At 39.9% G+C, this 26,994-nt stretch overlaps 2 protein-coding genes across 3 annotated transcripts in view; both read left to right on the forward strand.

Moving 5' to 3' along the window:
• The first annotated feature begins 1,833 nt into the window (after window positions 1–1,833).
• Window positions 1,834–5,023, forward strand: LOC139205520 (tumor necrosis factor receptor superfamily member 6B-like). Its single transcript, XM_070835765.1, has 5 exons — window positions 1,834–1,852; window positions 2,676–3,066; window positions 3,460–3,630; window positions 3,753–3,834; window positions 3,965–5,023. Exons 1-5 carry the CDS (start codon window positions 1,835–1,837, stop codon window positions 4,197–4,199), a joined length of 897 nt encoding a protein of 298 aa, XP_070691866.1. The 5' UTR covers window position 1,834; the 3' UTR covers window positions 4,200–5,023.
• Window positions 5,024–5,694: 671 nt separating this feature from the next.
• The window catches only part of LOC139204954 (F-actin-uncapping protein LRRC16A-like), a 66,583-nt gene continuing 45,283 nt past the window's right edge, over window positions 5,695–26,994 (forward strand). For both annotated transcript variants that reach the window (XM_070834994.1, XM_070834995.1), the window contains exons 1-2: window positions 5,695–5,981; window positions 10,188–10,285. In XM_070834994.1, coding sequence (XP_070691095.1) covers window positions 5,942–5,981; window positions 10,188–10,285 — 138 coding nt within the window. In that variant the 5' untranslated portion in view covers window positions 5,695–5,941. The remainder of the gene's footprint in view (window positions 5,982–10,187; window positions 10,286–26,994) is intronic.

The following is a 26,994-nucleotide window of genomic DNA, read 5'->3' on the forward strand; positions in this document are numbered from 1 at the left end:
ATATGAGTGTGATAGTGTCTGCCTGGGATATTTTGAAAGGAATTTTGAGTTTGACTCACTGCATTTGCTATGCTTATCACTAATATCTTTACATGTACCCACATGAAGTCAGCAGAAGAAGAACATTACAGACCATCAAACAGTAAATATTTCAGGACACAATGACCCGTCAGTCTTGGTATCAAATGTATTTCTAGCACCAAATATCCAAATCTGTATTTGGAAGAAACAAGCGACTTTTTTTTACTGTTTTGTTACAGGTACCAAAAGTCATCGTTTAGGCACTTATATTGAAACATATACCCATGAAAGGGTTGCTTCCAAAAGAAGCATTTTTGAGCATAGACGTTCATTCTTGACCTTTAACAATATATGTAACACAGTAATCTAAACTCAAAGGTCATCTTACTGGCTTTTCTGAGCATTAAACCACATCTGGCTTCTTGTTCATGTTCTTGTACTTCTTCTATAAGCAGAATATGTAAATCACTTGAGAGTTCATAGAAACTTTGTAGATCTTTGAGCACAAAATGAGCACAGACATTTCACAGTTCAAGATCATGACCAAAAAAAGAAAAAGTCAGTAAAATGGAGATTAAGGGTGTTTTTTTCTCCAACTCAAATGACCCACAATGTGAGTGGAGTGTAACCGACTCATTCTTAATCATTGCAAACACACCCCACCATGGCCGTACTATGTTCTCATATTCGGAGGAAACGGATGAGGAGATGAGGTACAAATGTGAAGATATATGTTTGACTCATTACAGTATTTTAAAACAGATCATCTCCATTTTGCTTAATAAGCACATTGGCACTCTCTTTCAGAGACTCACTGACTAACATTCAAATGAGTTCAAAATTTGACTTAACACAGATGTTTTTGTCTTTTAAAAGAACCAGAAAGCAGAAAATCGTCAAAAACAAATCTATATTCTGAGTTTTTATCACCAAGATGCCCTACAAATGACAGCAAAGGGAATTTCAATGGTAATTTTAGAGTCTAAAACCAATTCCTTAAAATTTAACTCCTAAACCATGAGCATGAACTCTAATATATTATTGATTTTTTTTAGATAAATATTAATTTCATGTAGGTAAATCGTTATCAATATATCATATCAATTTTTACACGTTTTATTCATATAAACTTAAAGTCTTAGCCGGGGGAAATCACTGTAGGCTATGCATTTAGTGGCATTACAAAAACCACACACAATTCAAGGATCATGATGCAGTGTTTATGTAAAAGCCCTTTCTCATCTGACAACCTAAGAGAGATTTCAGTGTCAGTCAACACATAAAGCAAAATGTAAACAAAATCATTACAGGTCTTATAGCCTGATGATGATCTTAGATCTCATATTCTTTGAATCTTTAGTGGGACCATTTTTGTCTTTACTTGACTGAATTTAGTCGAGCAGGACAGAAAATATCTGCGGAGAAAGAGCAAGTTTAAGATATGTGATTTTACATATTGGATGTCTAGTCCACGAGAACATTTGGGTGTCAAATTTAATTCATTCTGAGTGATTTCCAATAAATGAGAAGCTGGTTTTGTGGAGTGGAAATATCATCTTATTTTCACAGACAAGAGAGAGAGCCTGATCTATTGGATCTATTGGATCTAATAAAAAAAAAAAGCTTTTCGTCAGCTTCACTCACATGACGTATGTAAAACTCAACTTGGCTCTGCATGTGGAAGTTAACCTTTTGAGGAGAGGTTTACAACTCATTCACCGCAAAACCAAACAACGCCCACGATAGTTCCCTCAGCAACGCCATATATTGAACCTGGTCCTACTGTCAAACCCTCTTAAACACAAACGAAGACATGCACATCATCAACATGGTGAGTATTCTGTCTAATGATATGCTATCAAACCTTATCACTCAATAAGAAGTTAATTTTTTTTAGTGGAACAGTTTTGGAACTTACCTTTGACTGCAAATTAGAAATATTCTGGTCTCTAGTGGACCCTGAACAGTCACTGTGGGATGCAAATATCAGGTTAGATCAACAAAAGACAAGGCAGTATTATTCTGAGGAGTCACAGGTTGTCTTACGAAGAAACAAATCACATTTCATTTTATTTATATGGGCTAAGAGAATCAAAATACAGCTGAAGTGCACTGATGGAAAACAAATCTGGCAAAGTTATTGTAACCTGTGTTTTGAGCAGCTTTTAACAGTAACACCATCCTTTGTAAGACAAATGAGGCTGCAGATAGTACAATCAGATACAGTGATCAAGATTTAGGCAATTTCCAATCAAATGTGAAATTGAACATACACATTTCCAGTTCACTGAGTCCTTATTTGCATTACATTGCTGTGATTCTGTGATTTGTTTAGTTTTCAACTCATCTGAAAAATACAACAAAATGATCAGCTGCGTTGAATAACACCATGATCTCAACTTTTGTCTCTCCTCATTCTGGTGTCATTGTGAGATTCCTGTTTTTCATGATTTGGCTGTGAAATCAGTATCGCTTTTACTCCAGGAAAGATGAATCACATCAGCAGTTGAACTGGCTGCAGTATTACAGTAGTAGTGTCACGATCACTGGCCTGTACAATGAGCTGTAGTGAAGGTGACAGTAGAAGTAGCAGCAGCAGCATTAAAACATAAATGCTGCAGTAACTTAACAGTACTCGTGCCCCCCCTCCTCAGCTGTTTCTACCGGTGCTGCTCCTGTTCTCTGGTGTCCCCCGCTGTGTGTCAGCGGTGGAGTCCGCCCCCACCTATGAGCACACAGACCCGGTCAGCGGTGAAACCCTCACTTGTGACAAATGTCCGCCCGGCACCCACATGGCCGCGCACTGCACCGCCACCACGCCCACGAAGTGCGCACCGTGCAGCGACGACCACTTCACCGAGTTTTGGAACTACCTGTCTCGGTGTCTGTACTGCAGCAACTTCTGCTTTGAGAACCAGGAGGTGGAGAGGGAGTGCTCACCGGTCAGTAACAGGGTCTGCCGCTGCCAGGAGGGCTTCTACCTGACCAGTGATTTCTGTATGAAACACTCACAGTGCAAACCTGGATACGGTGTTCAAACGAAAGGTATTTATTAGGGACTTCTTGTCTAACTAAGGGGCACTTGTAATCGGAATGTGCTTCAATTACAGCGTTACATGCTGAAATAGTTTTAAATAGAACATTATCACGTTTTTCTCACTGGAGGAAATGATATATTCTGAATTTGTATGGTTATGTTTGTTCACAAAGGGCGCGTTAATGAATAAAACAGCAATGATCTTGTCCACATTTTTTTTTAAATCTTTGGAAACAAGTAAGGATAAATGATAAAACTATTTAGAAAATGCATTAATCACTCAATATTTTACAGAAGTAGCTGCCCTTAAACAATTGGACTTAAAGTAGAAATCCATGAAGAGTTTGGAAACCACTACTAAAGCATTGTAATGACCCAAAATGCACTGTTGTTTTCTTAAGGCACGCCGGAGAGGGACACCGTTTGTGAAGAGTGCGCCGATGGCTCCTTCTCCAGCTCACTGTCCGCGCTGGATGTGTGCGTAAATCACCGGAAATGTCCGAGCGGACAGATTGAGCTCCTGCCCGGTTCACTTCACACCGACACAGTTTGCGGCACCTGCGCCGATAAAGGTGTGTTCTGGGGACCCTTTAGAATTGATTTAGCTATGCATACAATTTTTTTTTTTTTTACTTTTTATGGCAGAATTTGAAGTTCAGATTTCAAACTTACGCGGTGCAACTTTCTTTCTCAGGAGAGGCGCTCCGGACCCTCCTCTCAGGGTTCTTCAGTATGCACAAGATACGTGTGGCGAAAATGAAGAAAATTGTTACCAGGTGAGCTCACACTCTGTGATTCCCACATCAAACCCACCCTCTTTCTTATTCTTGCCCCTTGTCAACCTCCAGCGATTAATCCACACAATACATAGACCCGAATAGACCATCATCTCCCTCCACCACACAGGTACATGCACAAGTCAGGACAGGAGAGGCGCACCAGGGGCACGACTGTCCGCAAACAGAGGGGTCCTCTCCTGGATCAGATGAGAGCCTGGCTGGCTCTGGCTACAGTGGAGCAGCTGACTAAGGTGCCACAGATGCTGAGGGATAATCATCTCACCTCCATGGTAGAAAAACTACGGAGGAGACTCAGTGAGATTGAGCAGCAGAACCCAAACTGTAATTTAACGGTGGTGTAGTTGTATAAAAGACTGACATGGTACATACAGCTTAATATATACCTCTTTCTCCAATTTGGCATTTTTGGCCATTTGAAAACCAGTATTTTACCATATTTTGTTATGTGCCTGTTGATTGAGCCTCTAAGGCTGACACAGTGATGTTTCATGGATAAAAATGTTATTTTCTTTGCCTTAGTAGAAACTTATGTTTTATACGTTTTGTTAACGTTTGTGACATTAACCTGGAAGCTTGCAGCAGCTAAATAAAGTACATGTTATAGTCCAAAGTGGTTGTGACCATCTCAAGCAAGAAAAGCACAGCGGCAGCCTGTGGATGTGATTTAACCAAACCACCACAAGGTGTCGCCCTCTTACCTCTTTGACTACTTGTAGCCTGAAACATTTTGTTATTCACATACTGACATTTTTACAAACCCAACCAGAGAGTGTGACCTGTTGAGATCTTCTGTATTATTTTATATGTTCAAACATTTGCTCCATAATTCATAATAAAAACAGCCTATGCACAGTCCAAACAAGTGACTGCAGCCTGTCTCTCGTTGTCCTGGTGTACTTCACACGTTGACTGTTAGGATCACATCATGGAATTTGGCTTTTATTGTTTTTCTTCAAGAAAATAATTTTAGAATAAGGAACAAGATTTACAAAGTTGTAAAGTCTGTGTGTATTTGGAACGTCGAGGATCCCAAACAAATCCACAGCTAGACATGGCCTCAGTGTGACGAGACCTCTGATGTTTGTTGTCGTTATTGTTAGTTATGGTTTTTTTATTTTGAAAATTTGTTTAAATTGTATTAATAAAAACATTCTTATGATGTGTCGTCGAAGACTTGGGCCTACTTTTGTGATATTCTGTGCGTTTGTGATATCCTAGTGTTAAAATACAAGTGTATATGTGCAGTTCCTGTTTTTTTTTGTTCTTCATTTTTCCAGGAGAATTCCTCTGTCTAGCACATCTATCTGTCACATTCCCATAATATTCCCACATACATTTAGAGTGTATCTATACTCGTAGGTGTGATTTAATGGAGACCTTCTTATAGGCTTGCTATAGTAGGCCTGTATTAAACTCTTCTGTAATGGCTATATTGCCTATTGGGCACCTTCCTGTGCTGCAACACAATCACAGGATTTGCACCCGTGGGACCCCTGAAGGACCGCTAGAGGTCCCTGGTTCCCACTTTGGGAGCCGCTAGTGCAGCCTGCTCATTAATATCAGCCTGACACCACCTCCACCACGCCACAGCGCCCCGGCAGCACAGCGGCTCCCTGGCTGTCGCATCACCGAGCGGGGAGGGGCCCCGGTTCCCACTATTGGCTGGAGCTGGATCACCGACAGCTTTACGGTAGAGCCACGGCCACGGAGAGGATGTGCGTGAGCGGTGGTCTTTTCATCTCCCCGAAGAGCACAATCTGCCTGGTTTCACCATGATTTTAAGAAGACTATAGCGGGGTATTTTTTCCTACTCTTTCTCCGGCACACAGCCTCTGATTCCTGCGCTGCTGAGACCGAGAAGAGATGCGCACAGGAAAACGCGGATACATTGTCCGGACACCGCGAGAGGAGCAGAGGAGCATGTAACCGGGAGAGACGCACCGGCGGCGGCGGCGGCACCACCTGACACTTCTCTCTCTCTCTCTCTCTCTGTCTCTCCTTCTCCGTGTTCCCTCATCATTTGAGGCTTCTTGGATGTTTTGACTGAACTCTCCTCGTTGTTTTGGATATTATCTTCAGCAAAATGAGCGAAGAAGTGTCAGAGGTCCCCAAAGAGCTTGTGGGTAAGAAGAGACGCGGATCGTTTGTGGCCATGTGTCCAGACTGGAACAATCACTGATCGCACTGCCTCTATCAGATCCCTAACTCACTGTGTGCCTGTGCTCCTCACTCACTGAACTGATACAGTAAAACGTACTACACAGCCATGCTTGTTGTGCCTGGGACACAATAGTAATGTGATTATCTCCTATAGGCCAGCATTGATAGTATCCAATCCATCTACCTACAGGGGGGTTTGTTATGGAATTCTTATTGTGATAATCAGTATTTTTTTTTCCTCCAAAATTATAAAGTGGGATTACTGAAACTCAACAGCTTTTAGCTCAGCCTGCTTCTACAGTATAAACAGGCTGTTGATATATTCTCCAGTGAGGCTGTAAAGCTGTGTATACATGGAGCACTGCTGTTTTGATCAGGGTGCTTTACTGTTACGTTATGTGGGCTGCAGCCTATATTTGGAAGAAAAGCTGAATAGTTTGGATGAGAGGGGCCAGCCTGTCATCCCTCTGCACATAACTTACAGGATTATTCTCTCCCATGGTCCATAGCAGGTAGCCTGCCTTCGGTCTGTCCTTTGGGCTGAAGGCTGCCATGTTCCCTGTGATTTATTTGTACTGATTGGGGACATACCTCAGAGTCCTGCAGGCTGTGTGGCTCAAGCTCAGGGTCTCTTTGTTTGGCAAAGTAGCTCAGTTTTTGACACCTCAGTGTAATGTTGGATAAGCGCAAACTTTTTCTCCGTCTCTTGTGGACACACACGAGCCTACAATGATCCTCCGGCTCCATTTACCTCTTAAAGACACTTAAAGTGCATTCTGCAGATGAGGCGCAAAGGAAAATGCTTAGTCACGGAGTCACTTGGTCAGGCACTCATTCATCCATTGAGTCACACAATTTTTCAACCCGTCTGTCTCTTATTTTACATTATTTTCTCATTTTACCTTATTGTCTTATTTTAAATGTGCTAATTTTTTCAGTTTCTTGTGGGAATTCCTCCCTCTTAAAGTAAAGTGCACGCAGCATAGTATCTTCTTCAGCATGTTCACGTTAACATCCAGTAGGAACCTTTTGCTTTCACTTAAGCAGCTTTAAGGTTGTTAAAGTCACCCTATTCCTCTGTGGCTGATGGTATCACATGTTGCAAATTCTGTATCAGCTTGTTCCAGCTCTTTATTGAAGCTCTACAGTGTTTACACCGAGGCAACTGTTCAAATTTAAGAGTTGAAATACCCTAGCTGTCATCATTTTACACACATTTCAGCAAAAGTCGACCTAACAGATTTGGTAACATTGGACATTTTGGAATCTGAACTTGGATTTCAAGTGACCCTCCAGTGGGTCTACGCAATTTTTAGAGGTTAAAGTCCCAGAAAAAAGCTCAAGCTCTCTGTACTAAAAAGTGTTTTGGATCATCAGGGTTTTTCTGACCCTAGACCAAGACTTTTTCCTAACTGAGCTGACTAACTTGCCCAACACTGCACTCTTAACATAGGGAATTTAGTTTGTCATGATCTTTTTGTCATGTGGTGTTTGGTGTCTGGATGACTATATAACCAGCCATTGTTTGAAACATTCACTGGTGCGGGTGATTCAGAATCATGCAAGATCACTCTTGGCATCCAGTGCAAACAAAGAATTTCAGCATGTTGAGACAAACTACAACTTTTCACCGCTGAGTTGCAGAAAATGTTACAATGTGGTTTTGCTATTGGAGGAATTATTTAGACATTTTTTTTCTTTCATGTGCCTGCTCTGGTAGCTAATGGCCAGTATAGGATTAGCTGAGGATGCAAAAGCATTCATGTAACAGCTTTATGGGACCTAGCAAGGTGCACACTTAAAGCAACTGTGTGTGTGTGTGTGTGTGTGTGTGTGTGTGTGTGCTAAGAAAATATGTTACTGACACGTACTCAGACACTTGATGCAAGAAGAAAAACAAAGAGAGAAACAGACAGAACAATGTCTGATATCATGTCGGGGAAACTTAGGGTGATAAGGCAAAGAAGCGACGGAGCTCAACAGGCCGTTAAACTTGTCTTTGAGCATTCAGTGGTGTCGTGCTGTGTGAAAATTGAGAGAACACTTTCACCTGAGACTCCATATCTGTTTATTGCTGCCTGTAAATTTGTTTCCTGTCTGTGTGGGGGAGAGATTATCAAAAGCTAGAGAGACCTTTGAGGAAAAAATGTTAAGATTGATTAGGGGGGCAGAGCAAAGCAACTGATACAAGTGAACAATTTGGTCTTCGTCCCTGTGATCCTGCTGGCACTTATTGTAAATGAGCATCTCTCTAGAGTGAAATCCAAAAACCGCGGCTCTAATCTGCAACAAACAAATCTGGATTGGCAGAGGGTCAGTTAGTGGGAGAGCTGGCAAGTAAAATCTTGACCCCAGTCATGGTTTTAATGAATGGGCAGAAAAATTGAATTAGAAAAAATGATATATGATATATGAGAGTCTGTCAGGAGCTTTTTCTGTCTAGGACCAAAAACTGCCCAAGCTCATTAAATCATACCAGGTTTCATTTTGTCTAGAAACCCTCTACAGATGTCTCTGTGACTTACAGGGTGTCTCAGGCTGTAGTTATTAGAAATGCTGCAGAAGGAAATGCTGCACATTTTCAGTGGAGTTTATTTAGCAAGGCTGGCAGATGAATCACTTTGCACTTCTGCCTAATTATTAGTTTCACTTTGATGTGATGACGGTTTTGAAGAAGCCCGTGGGCGAGGATACATGCATGCCATCACAGATGTGTGCACACACACACACACACACACACAGAATCCCTCTCTGTCTCAGACACACGTGCGCAGACTTTATCAGCTGCTGTGTGGTGGGTGAACGAGGAGCGTTGAGAGGCGGCTGACCCAGTTCTGCTCTATAAGCAGCTAGGGACTCCTATTGGGTGTGAACAATCGATCTGAACAGTGTGGAACACAAAAATTTAACAAAAGATTATTTTCATTATTGATTCATCATCTGTTGAGTATTTTTAATTCATTGTTTGGTTTGATTCTTAAAATGTCAGAAGAAATGGAAAATGTTCTTGTTTTGTCCAACAGTGCAAAACCCTGATGTATGCAATTTTTATTCATATATATAAAAAAAAAAAAAAACAGAAGAGCTGCAAATACTTTTAGAAGCTGGAACCAACAAATATTTGTCATTTTTAGCAATTCTTGATCGCCGTGCTGATGGTTGATCCACTACTTAGAGCTAGACTGAAATATCTGAGCAGCTATTTGATGGGTGTCATGACAGTTTGTATGCACATTTGTGAACTTTTTTGTGATCCTTTTTTTTGCACTACCATCAGGTCAAAATTGTTTTGATTTTTTTCAATAATGGAGTTCGTAAAGACATTCCCATCAGCCCCAGTTGTACTTTGCGGTGCGTGCTAAGTAGCAAATGTTAGCATGCTGGCACACTAAACTTAGTAAACATGGTAAAACCTTATACTTGCTAACCCAAAGCATGCTAGCATTGTTGTTGTGAGCATGTTAGCATGCTAAAGTTAACATTAGCCATAGCAAAGTATAGCTAGCATGGCATAAACTGCAGTCAGACCAGATTTTTACTCTAAATGTACTCGCGCAATGTGGCCAAAAGCAGGGGGTACAGGAAATAGGGTGGGCAGGGTTGTAAACATAACCTGCAGGAGATAGCATGGCTAGCAGGCTAACAATAGCAGTCCCCAAAGCTGTTCATTATATAGCTTTAATGAAACATTGTATCATTTACCTCTGTCACTGTCCTTGCAGTGACTGGAAGTGAATACAACTAGTATTACAGCATTGTCAGCATGCTGAATGTCATGACTGATTCAGCGATTATTGAAATTATAAAGAATTCTAAAAAATTATAATAGATTATAAAAAATAGATCAGTCCTCAGTGGGAGGGATTCATGAAAACTAGAAGGAAGCCCTAGATGTGTTGGGGAATTATTCCCCCTGTGGTAGAAATGCACTGATCTGTTTTAAGACTTTGTGAGAAAGAGCCTGCAAAGTAAAGAGATACTTTTTGTAGTGCATGATAAACCAATTGGCAGCTCTTCTCTTCTCTTCTCTGTTATATTGGGAGTTACTACTTTTAATTATTGTAATTGAATCACTCTCATCAATACATTCTATTGAAATGCACAGATGCTTCCCACGTTCAGTCTCTCCATATTTTGTTTTAATCTCCTCTCTCCTCCTCCGTGTGCAGAGAGTGTGAGGGATGCAGTGGGGAGGAAGGTGAAGCTGTCGCTGAGGAGGAGAGTCAAACTGGAGATCAAAGGAGACAAGACGGAGAACAGAGTCTTGGTGAGTCAACTGCTGCTCAATTCAAGCTGCTACTTCTTCATTAAGGGGAGCAAAATCGTTGTCTTTTTGTCCCACATTTCTCTGCTCTTGAAACTTACATTTTTCATTTGAGAACATCAAAACCTCCCAGCTTTTCTCTCTCTTCAGCCCTTGTAAGACAATTTTTTCATTACTTTGTCATTCTGTCTTTTTGAGTTCTGTTATGTGCTTTGGTAATTTCTGGGGTGATTTTCTACAAATGAAAGTTAGGAGATGCTCAGGGTGATGCTTATGTTTCTCAATCTCTGTCAGACAGGGTAGGGTTAGACAATAGTTATGTCGTACTGGGAAAACTTTCCAAAGTGCATCGTTATCTCTCAGTCCCGCTGGTCACATTCACTTCAAGTGGAACCGGAATCATCTCAGATGTAGAGATGAGATTCCCTCCAGCATTTCAGTCTTTGCTCATTTATAAGCAGGTTTTATAAATGATTGCCAGTGTACTTCACAGTATCTGGGTCATGTGATTTTTTTTCTGTAGGGTATGTGCATGCCAAGGTTTTAAGACCCCTATGCAAATTGCACAAGAAAGTGCTGTGAGATGTGACAGACTAATGATTTAGTGCTGTCTGAATCAGAATCAAATGTGGAAATGGGCCATGGATTCAGTAAATTACATTGTGGGCTACAACCTCAGCTCTAGGTTTTAGCCTGTATTTGTTTAGACTTTGGAAAAACGGCACCATTAACGGTATTTGTTTGAAATGCACTTGAAGAATGTACAGATGATTATCGCTGGATTTCATTGACAATACAGAAAATCTAAAAAGGTAATGATTCACAGAAAGTTCTGAAGTTCTTTTTTTCATTCATGACGTGCGCAGCGTACACACTGAATCAAAAATATGTGTGAAACTGACATAGTGAACTCATCCTCTAACAAGAAGCACTTGAAATATTAAATCCTATTCTCATGATCATGAAAATTTGAATATACAACATACAACTGTGATTTTGATGCAAATTATGGTTTTTAAGTACCTTAACTGCCTGCATGAGCTGTGTGCCTTTTGTTGATCAGTGGGCCAAACAACAATAATTGTCTTCCCGTTGCTTTCAGAACACTGACATACACGTCTCACGAATAAGCAGACGGCACACGTCTAAGCAGAATATGCCTCGTGTCTCCCTGTGCCTCCCGCGAGGCGCACCTCAGAGGTTGAACATTTCTGGTTTAGACTGTCGCGTTCAAAGGTCTTTATTTAGCTTCAATTAAAAGTGATGCTAAAACAATAAAAGCAGCAGCTACTGTTGAATACATTGTCCCAGCACTACGATGATTGATTTGTTTAGTCACACCTCCGACTATGTATCCATATCAGTGTGTCTATTGGCCAGGTGGGCATAGCTGCTCAGACCATTAACTGCTGGCCACGGAGCACTAGATCCACTGAATGCTAAATAATTAATACCTGGTAGCTCATTAAAAATGTACATTGGCTCTTTCTGGGCTCAAAACAGATAAGAAGCTGGAGATAGTTAAGACAGAACAGTTCCCTCATAAAATCAGTGTGGCAGTGTGTGTGGCTCTGGGTGGAAATAGCAAAAGCCATTTAGTTAAACAACTCTCAGTGGAATGAGAATCTTTAAGTTATACAACTCTATCTGGACTAGTCAATAGATATTAGGTAGAAGAGAAAGTTTGACAATCTTTGTCAATAAACCTGCATAGCCAAGCTGTTTGCTCTCAGGGATGATATTGTGTGACATCAACAGAACTATCAGCTAGACCCCCTTGGCAGGTTTAACTTTAATACCTAGCCAGTTGTTATTGCAGGACCTTAAAAATGTCCTCTAGGGACAGAAGTAGAGAGAGAGGGGACAGACAGAAATGATGAGCTTCACCTTCCCATCTCTTGTACTGTCTAAATGATCTGGGAGCACGCTGAGGTGGGAAGCAGCAGGAGAGAGAGTTTCTATGCAAGAAAATTGGACTTGTCAATTTATGTAATGTAATCATTTATCGAAGTCGAGTCATTACTGCTGGAATCTGGAGCCATCACTGTTATAAACCAATATGGGCAATGATCCTTGGTGTGAGATGCAGAAATGATTTAAGTTTTGAAACTGTCATTCAGAAAAAATCCAGTCCATTTAAGTGCTTTGTTTGGGGTAAAGTGTCTTGACGTGGTTATCATAGCAATGTCACCATGTGGGAGGTGGAAACAGAGGCTAGTAGTGCGCACATACACATTAAACAATGCAAAGAAGTGGGAGTGAGTACTGGGAAGTGAGGAATTCCAGTAGAGTGGTTCTGGTATTTCATCCAGAGCATGAGAATGACTCGGTGAGTTTGTATCAACGCTCTGCTTGACCGGACTCAACAAATAAACCACTGTTTGTTGTTCTGCAGAAAAACCGTTTGAGAGGCAGATTATGCAGGAAGTGTCTCAGAGAGAACACAAACATGTCCTGGACTCATAGCCTGCAAGTGTTATAGTATCTAATGTTAGACATGAAGAAATAACAATACATTCTTCAGCTGTTTTGATATCAGATGTTGGCAATAAAGGGAAACACAAGTGTTGGAGCATGATACAGCAAAATGTCAAAGGGCCGCTCTGCTGATTCTACAGGTGAAGATCATTTTGCTGTGAGAATAAATTAAAAAATAACTCTGATGATATCATAAAATGTTTAAATGAAAACCTGCAGTAAAAACCAGAGTCATATTGTTCAGTAGTTAAGTTTCATTATGGGAGGTATATGATCCAGTGTTTTTTTGGAGCTTGACTCATAACATGGACTAAATGGATATAAATGGATAAATAACATGGATATTTCTGTTGCAAATCCCTCAGCTTTAACAAAGTGCAATTCTAAATAACCAGTACCTCTTTAATATTTGAGATCTATATTCTAACATAATAACTTCAGACTCTCAGTTTTAGCTTCAGTGTCTTTTAGTTTAATTTATTCTTAACATGATCATAGAGGTACTAAAATGATAAATTAGGAAATAAGAAATTAAGTAACCCTGAATGTGCCACAATCAGCATCAGCTAAAAAGCTTTTCATTTATCCGTGGTCCCTGAGAGATTCGGCAGTGTAACAGATAATAGGGATCCCCTCTCAATACACTACGCAGAATGTACTTCTGGCATTAGTAACGCTCTACTAATGAATATGTCCCGTAGACTTCAAGAACATGCACTTGACACTGCACTTCCTTGGGTCCTCATTTAAGTGGATTGGATAACACAATCTCAATGAAATGGTCAAGGTAAATATTAGTTGAACAGTAAGAAACGCCTTAAAATAACATGTGGAATGAAGATAAAACATTACAAAACCGTGATCATGCGGGAAATGAAACTGTAATGAAGTGCGGTCATTGGTCAGGGGGTAATACAGTAGGTAGTGTGTGTTTAAGTATTTGTATTTGTATCATTATTATTATTATTATCATTATTATTATTATCATTATTATTACTTTTGTGTTTGAAGTTTATTCTTATTCTTTTGGAGCTGTGTGTAACAAAAAGCAATTTCCCCCTGGAGATTATTAAAGGGATTCTGATTTAGAGGTTTGAGAAGATTAAAAAACAAGGAGGGAGGGCAAGATGTGTGGCAGATCTTTAGTAACAGGTGACGATGTCTTAAGCAACTTAAGTAACAGAAGTATGAGCAGCGCTGCTGTGTGGAGACTAATGGAGTAACCTATGTGACTAATAAGAGATAAAAAGTGACTCATTTAATTGACTGACTAATTCTGTTGTCTGCTTACTGTGACTGAGAGTGTGACACCCATGGGTGTGACATTTATAGGGAGTATCACTGTCTTATTTGACGTCATTAGAATTTAAGTTTGAGATTATAAACCACTATGAAATGAAAACTTAGCATCAGTCTACCGTTATTATACATCTACCTGCCTGGTAGATAAGTTATAATGAAAATATCTTTTTCTTAGTGTGGCATTTCCAAGTGTAAATCACCTGAAATGTCAAACATACAACCCATCTATCTCCCACTGTCATTTACAGTCCAGACTTAATGTTATTTATTGATATTTATGGAGCTTCCCATGTCAGCTTACTGCAGTCTCATATAGTGGAGAGCTTGATTTACTTCAGACAATGCAGAGCACCTATCTGCTGTGTAAAGTACACAGATAATGAAGGGAGGAATATTTCCGCTATCAATTTGCTTGTCTGTCAAATACACACACAAGGCTTCCCCACTTTTTCCCGCCGAGCGTCGCTCAGACTGGGAGTGGAGCACTACAGTGCCCAAGGCGTCTCTTAAGCACACTAAAGCCTGATAGATACAGTCATCTCTGTCCTTTGAAGACAGAGGGATGAAGGAGGTAGAGATAATAACATCAGGCCATCAAACACACCCTGGGGAAGAGGAGAGCAGAGGAGAGGCAGGATGGGAGGAGGAGGGAGAGAAAAATGGTCACTGAAACGTAGAGTACAGGGCAGAGAGATGGAGGGAGGGGAAAAGAAAAGAATCCTAAATAAAGAGCTGTGTTCTGTAAAACGTTTACAGTGTGACAGACAGATGTGATCGGTCACATCACAGTGTAATGCTAGAGAGGATAGAGCACCAATAAAAGTTTCTGTACAAGTATAGAATTGGTAATTGTGTTGCTATATAATTGGATTCATAGTCCCCAGAGGGTGTATCCTGGATGCTGACCCTCTTAATTCAGCTTAATTCAAAACATGTAATTTAGCCAAGTATTACATGTTTCAGCAATACAGGCAAAAAAACATTAACTGATAAGAAATAAAAACAACAATGTTCAACTCTTTTATTTTAATCTGCACAACAGGAAAAGTTACATTGAGTGGTTGTTCACTTGTCCTGATTGAGGTGCTGCTAGTGCTGCTGGTTAGAATTTTTTTTTTATTTCTCCCCAACCCTTTGATTGATGAACAACTATTTTCAAAACCAAACACATTCCCGTCAGCCTCAGCTGCACTTTTTGTGCTAATCAGCAAATGTTAGCAAGAAAAAATGCTTAACTAAGACGGTGAACACGGTAAACATTATACCTTGTAAAGGTCAGCATTTTAGCATTGTCACTTTGAACATGTTTGATGTTGACACTAGCATTTAGCTTAAAGCACCGCTGTGCCTAAATGTGTCTGTAGTCATATCCACTATATTTCAAAACCTTAACCAAGTGTTTTAGTTGCACTTAGCCAGAAACCTACTGCTGTTGCCATGTTCAAATATTCTAAAAAGTGTGAATTATAAAATATTGGCACAGTAGGTTAAAAAAAAAAAAACGCCTTCATCAATAAACATAATCCAGAAATGAAAATCATCCAATATAAACCTATAAATATCAATAAAAAACCACTACTATAATAGGAGAACAACTTGACTCTTGTGAGTCAACCTGGAGACCTGGAGATCATGGTGCTTTTTGTTGTCCTGCCATTAGTCATGTAGCAGTGTTACTCATTCACAGATCCTTGGCTCCCATTTAAAGCTATGATACTAGAGGACTGGCACAGTGTCAGACTTCCTCTTGATCTCCTGGTGTGAATAAATGAAAGCGTATGGGTGTGTGTCTGTCCTAGCCAGAGACTGTCACCAATAGTTAACTGCTTTATTGCATCTCATTGTTTGCTTTTGTGTGCGGGAGTGGCACTAACACTGCACAGATGACGGGGTGAAACAAAGCTGCTGCACATCGACACAGTTAAATCTAGAGTAGCTCAGATTTTAATCTTCTTTTCACTGCCATGCCATTCCATGCCAGTTACACTAATCATTGAAGTCCAGGTTTATTTTACGCTTTCAAGATGATGAAGCAGGATATCAGAGTCCTAGATGTCAGCATTCACATGTTTCTTAAAATTACCGCTTATAACGTGTCCTTTGATTACATGGTTTTCTGTTAATGTTTAACATTACGTGTTTACAATACACTGCGGAGAATGATCTGTCATACATTTTTATTTGCGTCACACAAAATGATGGCTAATGGATGGATGGATACTAATTTTTAGTAGGATGAATAATACAGCATGATAAAACATGATCCCAGTCCTAATCCTGTTTAGCCACATAATGTTCACAAAGAAACGGTATTTAGCTAAATAATGGGAAAAACAGCGCATCATAGTGTCATAGCATCTCTCTATATTTCTGTTTCTTAGTCCTCAAGTCAACTGACTGTACTTTATTCCATGAATCTCTCTCAGAGTGTCTCGATTTAGACCTTGATTTGTTTTTATATGCTTGGAAATTGCAAATTTAGAACAGTATGGACCACACATTCAGATTTGTCATTTCATCATCTTTTGTCTCCGTACAGCTACCACTTAATATCACTTAATATAAGCAACATTTGTGTGACAAATGAAATCAGTAATAAATTGATTGAAGTGTTTGCAGTGTGGCTTTTTAAAAGTGTCACTGGTGTGACCTCTCTGTATTTTTCCCTGTCAGATTCCTCAAACTTGCGGCTTGTTCCAACATGACTCAGCTGATTACAGCCTTGAAGAAACCAATTGCCTTTTTTTTGTACGAATAATTCAGTGGTGTGCCAACAGAAAGCTTGGCCATTTCCAAGTTTAACAAAAGAATAGTCAAGCCTAAATAGCTGTCATTTGTACAAATATTGTGTCTTCAGCAAGACTCGTATTATGTCTCACTTAATTCTGGTCACCTTAGTGGGACTTATTGTACTGTGATGTATTCCCATGCTTACATCTGAGAACAGACCAAAACCTAAAATCTTGTCTTTCTCACCATCCTTCTCTCCTTTTCTTTAACGTCGAGGTCTGTTCTTAAGTATAGTGAGAAAATGGAAGTGATCCAGTTCAGTACTCCCTGATGATCACCTGTAATGCCCTCTCATAGAAACCCATACTGGTGTCTTTTGTTAGCGGTACTAAAACCTCTTACTGGAAGGCTACCAAGCAAGTATCCCTCACATTTTAAATTCCCTTTGATAATAAACTGTGGTATCCAGTCTTTGCCGTAGGCTATTGAAGTGGTTTATAATGTGGCCACTTTCTTTACAGAGAGGTTTTAAAAATAGCTTAGAATTTTTTGCTATGTTTACACCTTAAGTATTGTTAGCTCTGGTTGGCTATATATAGCTGTATATTTTCCTGAGGCCACAGAATGATGATGTAAGAGTGAGGGACTGGAAAAGAGTAGTTTAAGAGAGAGATACAGTTACTGGAGGAAGATACTCCACCATAAAGGTGTGATGTTTGTGCTGTTTGTGCTGTATAATATTAATTATTATAATTATGTATTAACAGAAGTAGATGCGTTGGGAAATAAGGAACAGAAATCTTTGTTCGATGCAGTAAGAGTCTGTATGGTCACTGTTTCAGTGGAGAGTTAAACGTGTTTAGGACTTCATTTTGCTCTGTGACAGACAACTTCATGATCTTTCTTTCCCTCCTCTTTCCTTTTTTTTTTTTCTTTCAAGTTGTTCAGTGGGCCTTGTGGATGTATTTTGAGATTTGTGGTCAGAGCAGTCTGACGAAACCACAGTGACCTCACAGGGGTCTTCCCCTCCTAAATAGATCTTTTTACAGTCCTGCTTTCATTCTTGAGGTTGGGAATCATTTTTTTATGTACACTGTACATTTGAACCTATGCTTAGTTGAGTGGACATGAACTTTAACTCAGTTTCAGCCTGAGTTCAAACTGTTATAATGTTGTTTGGTAGATGATCATGGAGTCTATTAGATAGTTAACTCTGCTTCAAGGTCCTCTTCTGTTTTCTTCTATAGTGCTGTGGTGATTATTAACATAATTGGGGTGAAATTCAGAGCTAACCGAGCAGAAAGAATGTGTCAAGCAGGTCACTGTTTCCCTGCTGAGTACATACAGTGGCTGTATAGTCCACTGTAGTGCTGTCTTCAGTGATTTGTGTTGTGTCAAATGGACTAGATTAGACTTTTGCATTTACAATAACACGTGCATTTTTAAAGTGATGTTTTAGCCTACAGTTCTGAAACAGTTCTTCACTCTTAAGCTTAACAATTCAGTTTTGCTCAGAATTGTTCTGTAGAAACAGATGACAACATTTAGTTTGGAGCCTAAAAAGAAGAGTGTATGTGACAATGATGATGGCAAATTATTCATCTATTTTATTCGTACCTTCTAAATGATTTAAGAAAATGCCCTACAAAGTGACGTTTTTATACTGTACGTCTTGGTTTGTCAGTTTAGCAGACCAAAACACAAAGATATTCAGAGAATAGCAGAAAATCCTCACATTTTAGGAGATGGAATCAGTGAATGAGTTGACCCATAGAATTAGCTAAATCGGTCAACTATTGGTTGCAGCCCTGTTTGAGTTTAAAATGACCAAAAGCACCTCTCAAAACTAAAGAATGTTGTTGATGTGTTTTTGGATGTGATTTTGGGAATCCCTCTTCATTAACTCGCCTTGTTCACAGCAGTCTTTGCAACAATGAACAATTTACAGTTTCCAATCTTCCACACTTGCAGCAAGCGGTGGGAAATGTAACGAACAGCACCTCAGAAAAGTCCCAGCTGGCCCTGGTGAGAATTGAATTTACCGTCTGTCTTGGAGGTGGCAGTAAGTGTAGGTCTATCCAGCTGTGAGACATCAGTGATGGCTTGTTTCCTCGCTCACACAGATCAAATGTTGATATGTTTAAATGTTTAGTGTTCTCAGTCTGAAATAATCTCGTTAGGTACCCTTCTTTGCTTCATCTCAAACAGAGCAGCGTGTTATCTCCTCATGCATTTAAATAGGATGAAGGAACCTTAAAACACTTCAGTCATTCCTCTCAACTTGAGGCTGATTTGCTGTGTCATACTGTGACCAACTCATCCAGAACTGCATTTCAAAAAAGGCTGAATTCAGATGCAAGTGTAGGTTAGTCAGGGAGTCTAATTACAACACTGTGCATTCACATAATACTATCAGACTGTCTTTTTTTCAGTCTTGTCCTGAGTGGTTTGGTTTCTGTTCACAGACTCAACTGAATGAGCTGGTTAATTAGGAGGAATTCTGTGGAGTTGGTTCTCAGTGTGTGTGTGTGTGTGTGTGTGTGTGTGTGTGTGTGTGTTGGGTCTATCTCTGCCTTGTGTTGTATAGTGGATGAGGACCACACTTCCCAGGACTGTCTTTCAGCACTTTCAGCACTTTATTGCAATGAGTTAGACACGGTAACTGCATAACCTCCCTGAAATTGTAGAGAAACAAACCATTCATAGGGTCTCTTTTGCATTAATATTCTCTGTGACTTCCTGAGAAAAGAGAGCATGTTGCACAGTAATGTTATCAAAGGAAAAATAAAATTCTCACTGAATAAATAAAATAGAGAGTAAAATTGAACAATACAAATACATTCTTTGTGTAAAATATTCATAGAATGCATTAAATACATGAATGCATTAGCCAACATGGTCTCAACTATACACTCACTAGCTACATTAGGCCTTGCCACTCACATGCCTTCCCTTTATTATTAGCTTTATTAGATTTATGCATGAAAAAAGTCTGTAACCCCAAAATGGAAAAATATCAACATATGTATATAACATATGTATATTAACAACACTTCAAGAAATATATCAATGATATATTGAAAGTTTTGAGGTGTACTTCTCACAGTAAGTCTCTTTTATTTCAAGAATGTATTATTCCTTCTTCATTATTTAACGCAACAATATACACAAAGTTCACCACAAAGTGTGTTTTTATTTCTGTTATATATTTATTCTAAATGACTCCCCATCTGACAGTGGTGTGTATGCACTGAGTAACTCCATGTCCAGTGTGGTCATCCTCAGAATAAGGTTGAACATGCTCATTATGTCGCGTAGTCCGTCCACTGAGTGTCTATCAGTCACTGTCTCTGTTGTATTACTCTCCACCAAGCTGAATAGGATTTTTTTTAGAGGCAGGCTTAGCATGTTTCCAGCCCACAATGTCCTGCAAAAGTCTCCCTGGAGAGATATCAACCAGCTACATAGCCTGACTCCATGCACGCCCTGCCCACAGTCATTCATCTTCATTATCTCACAGGTCAGGGTCATTGTCACTCAGACGTCTGAGCAATATAACTGATCCTGTTTCAGGTCGTTGGCTTGATAGGTTTGGTTTTTATAATCTCATAGTGTTGGCTGTCAATATGTCTGGTTTCAGCCACGGTATCAAATGGGGCAAATGAGGTCTTGTTTCTTCATGGAGCTCTTTTTGAATTATTTTCCTGCTTCAATGACAGTAATTACTGTGTTAGTTTGACTTTTGGTGTGAATCTGCTGCTTGGTGTAGGTTTTGCTGCATATGAGTATGCTGAACGAGTCTGACTGGTCCTGTCCCTTGTGAGTCCTGATCACTGTGGGAAAAGTGGCTGCTGAGTGTTATAGTGCAATGGCCTGGCTGATACAGTGTGAGTCTGCTCTCCCTGGATGTAATTGAATGGGGTTTATAGGTCACAGCAACAGTCAGCATTGATTGGATGATAATAGCATTTGTGCACCATGTCGTAGTAAAGAGCCCCAAAAACAGTCAGGTCTAATCAATGGGAAGTTTTACGTCTAAACACTGAAGCCCGAGTGACGAAAATAAAACAACTTGCATAATGTGTCTCTTCCACAGAGGCTTGCCTGTCATTTTGGTGGCCTCCATGATGAGAATTTCTCTTTTAAACCAATATTTTAATCTTGTGGATTATAGAGACTGTGAGTTTTAAACCAGATCAATACAGATTAGAGGACATTGAAAGCATGTGTATGATGTCGGACAGTTTGCCTCTGGCTTCAAGGACTCTGTCACAGAAATGTTGGCACACATGCACTCTCAGCAAAATGACTGCACTGACTTCGCTACCAGTGCTGTTATATGTTTTTGCTGCATGATTGGTTTTAACGGTGTCCTTGCAGTTGATGTTGCATTACTGATTTTATGGTTGCCCTTTTCCTCCATTGTTCTATTTTATATGAATTAATTTAATTGTTTGATTTTTTTTTTGCTTTATTTTTGTCATTATTACAAACACTATACAGAAATTATTGAGTTTAAATCTTATGCAGTAGACAAACACACCCTGTTAACCTCCCAGGTCACTGTGTTCTGGGTCTTGTGTGCAATCATTGTGTCCATGTTTCCATGCGTGGGTGTGCTCACCTCGAGTGTGGATTTTGACAGATCAGCAATATGTGAGATTGGGTTTTATGAGCCTAACTATGAGGCATCACACATTTCCTCAACACTGTTTTGCTGAAATGGATGAAACATGCACAAAAGCAGTGCCTGCCTTTATTTTTTGTGAAGTGAAAGTTTTTTTATAAAGTTTTTACTATATTTAGTGAACTGAAGTAGCTTCAGCGATCATCACAGTAGTTAGATAAGTTACCCTCTGTAGTTTACAAATTCTTTTTCTTGGCTGAAAATTATCTTTGTTTCCTGTCCGAACAGGATCCACACAGTTAAAGGTACTTTTCCCTATTCTCAGGTTTTCGGATTCCTCTGACATGCACATGGTCCCATTAGCGTACTTACAGGAATTTTAATTATTTTTTTTAATTAACTTACTTTTTTTAAATTTTTTATTTTTTATTTTAAATCATTTCTCTTATTTTGATCATTTTTACTTTGATTATATAATTATATACATCTAATTATGAGATGACCTTTGACTAACTTTGGGCTAAATATTCATGATCTAAATCACTTTAACTGTTTTTTTTTTTTTTTTTATCATTGAAATCTGTCTTCAGCACTGTGTGTGTTTGTGTGTATGTCATTATTGCTTTGTGATGTTATCTACCCACTCCAAGGGGAAACCATGGGTAATGCCAACTCCAGCCCAGAACGAAATCCCCCGCCCTCCTCCCCTCTCCCCGCTCTGCCTTTGTCTCTGTCAGGCTTTTTTCTTCTTTTCTCTCTCGCCGTCTCGCTGTCATACCTGTGTATGTCTGTCTTCCCCTAACAAAGCACTGCACTTCAGTTCAAGGAGGTTTTCCACTTTGGTTGTCTTTGTTGCTTGAGTTGTAAAAATAATCATCTCTCCACCTCTGCTCTCTGTTTCTTTCTCTCTCGTTTTCTCTGTCTCACTCTTATATCCCTGTGGTCTGCAGCAATATCCTATTTACCCAGAAACCTTGGTTCGCCATCACATAGCTACACACCCACACACACACACACACACACAAACCTCCTCCCCATTGTGTCTGGCTGGCATGCTGATGAATGAATGAACCCTTGTGATTATTCCTTATCTCTGTAACCTAAACACACATGGGGTTCTTAGAGGACGCCCTGCAGGCTGACACGTTCTAATAGGAGCCCTCCGCAATCATTCCCACCAGAGTTCGGTACCTAAAAACCATGATACCTATCTAGTGTTAAAGGGAGTCTTGCCAACCAGGACTATAATCTTAATCTGAAAGCACAACCATTTAATCCCTTTGCTGGCCCTTTGAACGCTTGGCCAGCTTCAGCTTTGTTGTGCAAGTTACATTCGGGAGGTTGACTGCATACTTCATGCTCGTTAGTGAGGCAATGACACACAGGCAGCATGCAGAGATAATGTATATGGTAACGTCCATTAAATTGATTGTAAAAAAAAGATTTTGTCGTCATTCATCAGACAAATTGCCAGCTGCTGAAGGGAAATTTTATTGCTTTAAAAGTGTTTCCATATATCTTAATCAAGCTCACATTGTATGTGTCTCATTTATTGTTGAACACATTCTGTATATTCACTTTACACATTGTATTCACAGTGAAAACAAAACAAGCTACAGCAGCAGTGAAAAGAATGAACTAAACCATGAAATGTAACATAATCAGACACCTCATTTATCCATGCTGAAGATCACTGCAGCTGTGGTCTGATGAGACCAACCAATCAAATTTGTTCAGGAAGTACCACAGTCAGCCGCCTTTTGTTCCTCACCACGTTCGTCTCCTGAGCAGTAAAACACATAATGATGAGCAGGGCAGTGATAAAAGAAAACTGATGTCTGTGTTTTAATGCGCTCCTTGGCTGCTGGAGCAGCGTGGGGAGGATATGCGCTGCAGAAAATGGTTTTGCTCCAAAATGGGATATCCATCATTTGGAGCAGAAAAGGTGCCATGCATCCTGACAAAGTAATTAGCAGCTTGGCTATCTGCTGACGCTTTGCTAGGAAAATGTTACATTATTAAGCATTTGTGTACTGTACTTGCCATATAAGGATGCTGCAGGTAGATCACCACACTGCCAGGTGGCTGTTGTGTTGGATAGTGTTGTTATTTGCAGAAGCGTCCAGACAGTTATATCATGATCTTGTCTTGTCTGAAGCTGCAGAGGGAACACCAGACTGTATATTATGTTAGCTGTTCTATCACTGGACCATGCTGTACTATGAAAGAGTACTACATACTCGCATTTCGCTGTGGTTTTTGGCGCAGTGTGAGTCTGCAGACATTTCAGGACTAGACCTCAGCTGCACTGTCAGCAGCTTGTCTTGGCAGCTGAGAATCAATGTATCGTAAAACAAATGATTTTTCTGCCTGAATTTAGAGAGGTTAGGAAGCTTTTTTCTGGAACAAGATTAAGTTTAGTTTGGCCTTTAGAGCAGATCCCACCATGGCGATCTCTCCTGTGTCAGGTTTTCCCACTCTGTCATCGCAGATAAGTGGTTATCTTTGACTGCTGAGCCAATTCCCATTACAGACGCATGGCAGGAAAACAGAAGAATGTGCTTCCACTGCTGAGGGGATTAACAGTTTTAAATTGTGTTGAGGAGTGTTTTCAGGATGTTTTGATGGATTTATGGCCATGTGAGAGGTACAATTCCTGGTTTAATGTTAATGTATCATTGTCAACTAAGCAGTGTCAGGGGTTGTGATATCTGGGAAAAAGGAGTGTGGTGTGGCATCTTCTTTGCATCACTGTGGTACACCAAACCATAGTGGGCCATTTTAATGCCCCCTGTGGTTGCGGAATGGGCTTTAGTTCCCCAAAACTGAGTAGACCTTTGAGGACCTCTACCCTGGTAATGATACTTCACAGTATTTTTGCCCTGTATAATTGCTGCTGTATGTTAGCCTGTTGAACAGCAGCCTGGAGAGCTCTTCTCTTACACTGAGTTACACCATCCCTGATTATACAAAGATAAAAGCAGGGCAGTGTGTGTGTGTGTGTGTGTTTCTTCTGCTTCATTGTCTCATCGTCTATGTATACACATGCCTACTGTTTTGAATACATTCACCCACGCACCACATGCACCACACATGCAACACATGCATATTTATATGTACTGTACTGTAAATACAAGGCAACAATCTTTTTCAAGATGGCACTGAGGAAAACACAACATGAAAGAAATGGGAGACAAAATATTTCAGGTTACATTTTACAATCTCTTAGTACGTTGTGTAATGACTATAACTCATGTACAGTTTCTTCATGGTGCAGTCCACCTGGCATCCAATTTGAGATAAGGAAGACGGAGAGCAAGAGTGCAGGGGAAGAAAAAACACTGGAAACACTGGAAGTTTTTCTTCTTTCTGTGCAAGTCTCACAAATAGAATACATACAGTTTTACTGGTGTAACATTCTGATCATTTGAAACCTTCTGAAATCATAATCTCATAGTGCAAGTGTGTTTTTAGGCAGTTGTTAAAAATACAGCGAGAGGGGATGGGGCCGAAGAAGGATGAGGACATTAAGAGATTAAGGAAGACGAGTATGGGATGGAAAAGCAAAGATGTGCAGGATGAGAGGAGAGAAATCCACTGCTTTGCATCCGGGGTGAGCTGATTGATTTCAGCGTATTAAAAGCTAAGATGGGGTCATCCCAGCAGCATTGGTTTTAATAGAGATGAAACGGCTTTTAAACACTTCCCTTCATTAAATATCATCCCCTCTGATTGGATTTAAATCTCAGCTCCTTATCAGCAAAACAGCACTTTGAATCTATGAAGTCATTTCACTTGCTTTGCCCTTCAGTCTCCTCTTATTCATTCGCTATCTTGCTCTCTGTCCACTCTGCTTGTCTCAATGGCCTCTCTCTCTCTCTGTGTCTCTCTCTGTCTCTCACACTCTCTCTCTCTCTTTTCTGCATAGCCCTAAAAATACTCTCATTCTTACTGTGCTGCGCTGACAGTTTTAGTTTGCAGCCAGCACATCATGACTCATTAATGTTGCACACAGACACACGTACACATGGAGGACATGCTGGCATTAGTTATGCAATAAAGACCCTGTGTCAGCAGCAGTGTGGGGATGAATGTAATTGTGGCTATGTGTCTTTTCCACTGTGCTGTTTGTATTGGTGATTAAATGGATGATTATATTCCCTATCAATAAATCTCTGTGGTGTGATCCTCACCATGCCCCAGAGCCCAAGGTGATTTTGTTCAAATTGTTTTTTGTTTTTTTTCAATCCAAAGGTGCTCAGTGTGCAATAATACACAGCAGAGGCAACCATATTATTTAGTAAGTCATTTACAAAGGAACCACATAATGTCTTTAGTAGAAGTATTAAAGCCACATCTGTTTAAAGGAAGTAATAGTTTAAAGGAATAGGTGGAATAGGTTGACGTTATGGGAACTGTGCTTATTTGCTGTCTTGCTAAAAATGAGAGGAGAAGATGGATGTAATTCACATGTCTGTGCTTTAATTATGAAACTATGGCCAGGCAATGGTTAGCTTCGTTCAGCATAAAGACTGGGAGGAAGGAGGAAGTGTTCAGGGATATGGTCCAGCAAATAACCCCTTAAGTTAATAAGTGAGCTTTAGTTACATTTGGTTTATTTCCTGTTTCTATTCTTTATGCTAAACTAAGCTAAGCTAACCATCTCCTGCCTTTGGCTTTGTAAATGACTGACATGAATATTGGCTAAAAAAAAGCAAATGTATCAAACTATTTTTTTCATGGAAAAAGACAATTAAGAGCGCTGCAAGTACTTGATAATACATAAGAAGTGTATTCAGTTCATTTGGCAAGGCACTTGTTTAGTGTTAGTTCAATTTTCAGCAAGATGAATCAAGCATAACTCAAGATGGTCAAACATTTGAAGGTAGCATTTTTGATGATGTTTTTCGGTGCCATCAGAGTTTTCTAGGACATTGTTCTCCCCCACACAAAACCAAATTAAAGGACTAGATGTGAAATGTGATAGAAGGTTATAATTCAGTGTGAATGCACCCCAGGACATGGTGGATGAATAAAAGTATTTTTCATGGGGGTAGATTTCCTGTGGCTGAGGGCTTCCACAGCTGAATGACTGCAGATGAAACACTGCTCTGTGTTGCTTCGGTTCCTACAGAGATTCACCATAACTGTAGGCCAGCGTGAGTGTTGTTTAGGGGGGTGAAAACTCATTGACATTCTCAAGCAAAGCTTGGCACTGCAGCGTGCTACTTTCATGTTAGTGAGTGTCTATCACTATTTGTGTCTGTGTGTATGTGTGTATGTATTCACAAATGTGTGTGTGCGTGTGCAGTATGAGCTAGTTGTTGCCATAGTAACATAAAATGTGTGTGAGTCTGCACATGTGGGTTGGGTCAGTTGAGGGGGAAGTAGGTGGAGTTGACAGTTTGACAGAAAAAAAGATAATCTGGGAATGGTAATACAGTGATTTGAGTGCTCTCTCTCTTTCACTCACACACACACACACACACACACACACACTTATTTTGAATAGAGTGTGTTGTATATTCTATTAAGTATTCATTAAACATGATATTATTTAACTTTTTGAAATACA

Source organism: Pempheris klunzingeri, chromosome 8 (genome assembly GCF_042242105.1).
Source record: "Pempheris klunzingeri isolate RE-2024b chromosome 8, fPemKlu1.hap1, whole genome shotgun sequence".
NCBI classification, from domain to species: Eukaryota; Metazoa; Chordata; class Actinopteri; order Acropomatiformes; family Pempheridae; genus Pempheris; species Pempheris klunzingeri.